Below are 4,143 nucleotides of genomic sequence, written 5' to 3'. Positions count from 1 at the left end.
CCTTCCCTTTACATGTATGGGAAATGCCTTCACTTTCCATTTTGGATATGTCAGATTGTCCCAAATTGATTAGTCTACCCACAGGAGGCCTTCACCGTCTCACTGGGTTACGGCATTTGAAAATTGGTCCTTTCTCAGAGATGGTGGATTTTGAGGCATTCCAATTGTTTTTTAATGGCATTCAACAGCTGTTGTCCCTTCATAAGTTGTGTGTGTATGGACATGGGCACTGGGATTCTCTGCCCTATCAGCTTATGCAACTCTCTTCCCTAACTGAGATCAGATTAAGGGTGTGTTTGGTATGAAGGAAAACATTTTCTGGAAAATGTTTTTCAATTCTCTCATGTTCAGTTGGGTTAAATGTTTTGGAAAATATTTTCCAAATCAACTCATTTTCCTCAAATTTAAGGAAAATGACTTCCCTTCAAAACTTAAGGAAAACATTTTTCAAAACTCTCTTCCAACTTACAATTAAAAAAAAATTATTGAAAAAATCAATTTATTTGGTCCCTACCCTCAAACCAGCCCCCCCAACCACCCCCAAAAAAAAATAATTAAAGTTTGTTTTTAAATTCAATATTTTCAATTTCAACAATTATTTTCTACTCTAGTAAAAATAAAAGAATTTTTTCAAAAACATTTTTCATTCATAAATCAAACTCTAAAAATCTTTTTCAGAAAATATTTTCTACTCACCAACTAAACATGAGAAAATAAGTCAAAAATCAACTTGTTTTCCAAGAAAACATTTTCTAGGAAAACATTTTCCATGAAAAACATTTTCCTTCATACCAAACACACCCTAAGTGATTTCAGTATCGAGGAGCTTCCTCATAGTCTTTGCAATCTTACTTCTCTTGAAACATTACATCTAGTGAGGTGCAAACGGCTACAACATGTGGACTTCACAGATGCCATGCCCAAATTATATTATCTTGAGATCTGTGGTTGTCCATTGTTAGAAGCTCTATCGGATGGGATCAACAACCTTGTTTGTTTGGAAACGTTATGTTTTTGGAACTGCGAAATACTAAAGCGTCTGCCATCCAGAGATGTCATGCGAAGCCTCACCAAATTAAGTACCCTACGAATTGAAGGCTGCCCAGAGTTAGAAGAAAGTTGCACCAATAGGAGTGGCCCAAACTCCCAGTGGTCCAACATTTCCCATATTCCAAATATTAAAGTAGGCTGGATGGCAATTTAGGACTGTGTTTCTCTTTCACTTTCTGAGTTGATTTTTTAAATATTATTTTCCACTAGTTTCAGAAAAAAAGCTTTGTATGTAATTTAATATTTTTGTTACTGTAATTATTTTGACATAAAAAAATGCAAAATTATCAATCAATTGCATTTGTGCGGTTTTCAGCATTCTGCTTGTCCACTTGAACCTTATTGTTGTTCTTCTAATTCTTCAAGTATGGTATATCTTGATATGATTTAATCATGAAAATTCATGGGTTTTTTTTCTTATGGGTTTCTAGTTCCAAGGTCATGGTAGAACATCGCAATGGTAAATCAAGCCAAATCATATGAACGGCAGGCAATTATGAGGAATGCTATAACAAGTTTGTCGAGTTTTTTTTTTGTATTCTTTTTCTCTCATGAAACAATTTTACTGTTTAAGGGGGTTTGGTATGTTTCATACAGGAACCACCACTTTTATTTTGGTATGAAGAACAGAATCTTCATCTGTAGACTCATTATGGGATATTTTCATGAGTATTTGGGCACTGAACAACCCTTTTCCAAGAACTGAAGTCTACATATGAAACATCAAAAAACTCAAAGTGTATAGGGTGCTCAATGAGAAGCATCTATCCTCTATCTTTTCGTGGCCGTGTTTTCCTTTTTATTCTCCATGTAAGTTTTTGCAATTTTATTTGACCACTAAAATCTGAAATCTACTCTCATCGAGACTTGGTATTTGACTTATTCTAATGCCGAGATAACTCCTGTAGCATTTTATAGCTTACAAATGAGTTTCAGCATTTGGACCATATAAATTATATACTTCTTCAATTTATCAAGTAATTTCCTATAATATGACCTTCCCTGTTTTCTTAGGATCTTTTCAGTTTACTTTTTTTTAATTCTCTTTATTGCATCAGTCTACTATCTATGAAATTGTGTAACTGTTAAAAATCAGTTTTGGAAGGCAATGTGGTGTTGGTTTGCAAGCAGATTTAGGAAATAAGTTGTACGGAAGAGCCTACATTAGTTTCAGTTGATTCGGTGCTTTTCTCATATAATTCTTCTTCACTTTTCTTTTGCCAGAGCTTCGATCCATAATAATTGATGATAGAAGTGCCAGCTGGGTGGAGGATAAACTTGACAAGGGTATTCATTTTGTGAAATGGGATGTTGATCAACTAGAGAAGAAAATAGGGTTCTCTTGGTATCACTTTTCTTCAGCCTCACAAGTAACAACTGGGCTATGCCAGAACATACATCAGATATGGCGGAGAGCAATTCATTCGTGTATTTGATGGACAATATGGAAGGAAAGAAATGGGAGGTGTTTTGAGGGCAGGTCTAATACTCTGCAGAAGATTAAATGGAATTGCATCATAAATTTTCATTTTTGGTGTAAACTAGCAAATGTAGAAGATGTTCAATCGGTAGATTTTTTAGGCTCTTTGTAATTAGCCTTGGTTATAACTCTTTGTTGAAATTTTTTTGGAGGTCTCCAGCATATCCCTAACGCTGAGGAATACAAATTACTGATTTTAAAAAAAATTACGATAGAAGTGTGTATTGAATTCTCATGGTTCTGATTAAATTTTGTTGTATTAATGTCTAACCTCTCCCCTCTTCCAACCTGTAATAAAGAAGAAGAAGAAACTCAGTAGTTGTTCGTGAGTTGCAGCACAAATAAATTCTCACTGATCTATTTTATGGATTCAGCTAGGACGTTGCTGTGGTACAAAGATAAATTTTATGTGCCCCTTCACGCTCATGCTAGCCAAGTATTAAACTTGCGTCGAAGTATTCTCAAGAACAAATTTGATGGTTTTATTTTTTAGCTCCTTTTCTCATGAAAATGTTGTTCTGTTTAACAGGGATGCTAATGTAGCAGTATCCTCTGCGAAGGACATAGGACTTGAATGGAAATGGATTGACCAGTTTGAGGGGCATCCATCCATTAAGCTGAAGGATTCTCTATTCTGCTTATTGAACCAAAATTTCGATGTAAGCTTCTACTAAATTATTAATGTCCTACATTCCTTGGTTTGCATTGTTTTTGTTGCTCACTTCTCTAAGATGTGTTTTTTAAGTGTCATGATTGGCAACAGAAATTGCATCTCGTAAACTCGATCGTTTGCATTTATGTGTTTCAATACACTAGTCTTCGCTCACGTGCGTTGCACGTGTACCCTATCAATTAATACTGAGTTTTTAAAAATGACACAAGTATAAAATATATAAATGAGACATAAAAGTAGAATTTTTTAAAAAGAAATATACTCGTAAACTTAAAACAATGAAGGGTTATATGTATACTCCAAATTTTGTGAATCAATTGAAACATCAAGTAATTTTACCCTATTATCAAATATAGATATTGGGAACCATATAGTTATTCACTGGTCACTTGTATTACATATTTGCATGACTTTTCATTTTTTCATTTTAATTGTTACCATAAAAGTGAGATTAAACGTTATTATTTTAATTGTTACCATAAAAGTGACATTACTATGATGACTTTCTGAAAGTCAACGTCTCTACGATCCTATAATATGTGTTGACAGTAATAAATACATTTCTTAAAGGATGAAAAAGTCTGTCAAAGGAGATAAAGAAGCGATAAGTACTGAAATTATTTTTTTTCCAACAAAAATTGAAATCCCAAGGTAAAAAATAGAAAAGTATCACATAACGTATAAAATTGAGCAATACCTCGAGAATACATTTCAAAATTACTAAAAAACTCATCAAAAAATAGACATCAAAAAAACATTCAAGGGTACAACATATTAACAAGACCACGCAAAAATAAAATAATAACCGCGAAAACCTTTTCTAGTCTAGATAGAAAGCACACTGAGGCTAAGCAAATCAAATACCATAAAACTAACAAAAAAGATGATACTCAAAGAATACATCAAAATCACTAAACATTAAGAAAGAAGAATCAAAAGC

The 4,143-nt window shown here is 33.4% G+C and overlaps 1 protein-coding gene across 1 annotated transcript in view; it reads left to right on the top strand.

The window, feature by feature from the left end:
• Positions 1–1,507: 1,507 nt before the first annotated feature.
• LOC125850582 (disease resistance protein RGA2-like) overlaps positions 1,508–4,143 on the top strand; it is a 10,124-nt gene continuing 7,488 nt past the window's right edge. Inside the window, exons 1-3 of the mRNA XM_049530456.1 lie at positions 1,508–1,565; positions 2,275–2,395; positions 3,060–3,189. Coding sequence (XP_049386413.1) covers positions 1,508–1,565; positions 2,275–2,395; positions 3,060–3,189 — 309 coding nt within the window. The remainder of the gene's footprint in view (positions 1,566–2,274; positions 2,396–3,059; positions 3,190–4,143) is intronic.

This window comes from Solanum stenotomum, unplaced genomic scaffold (genome assembly GCF_019186545.1).
Source record: "Solanum stenotomum isolate F172 unplaced genomic scaffold, ASM1918654v1 scaffold17907, whole genome shotgun sequence".
In the NCBI taxonomy this organism is placed as follows: domain Eukaryota; kingdom Viridiplantae; phylum Streptophyta; class Magnoliopsida; order Solanales; family Solanaceae; genus Solanum; species Solanum stenotomum.
The sequence above is the reverse complement of the archived record's forward strand: the minus strand, read 5'-3'. Positions and strand labels throughout refer to the sequence as shown.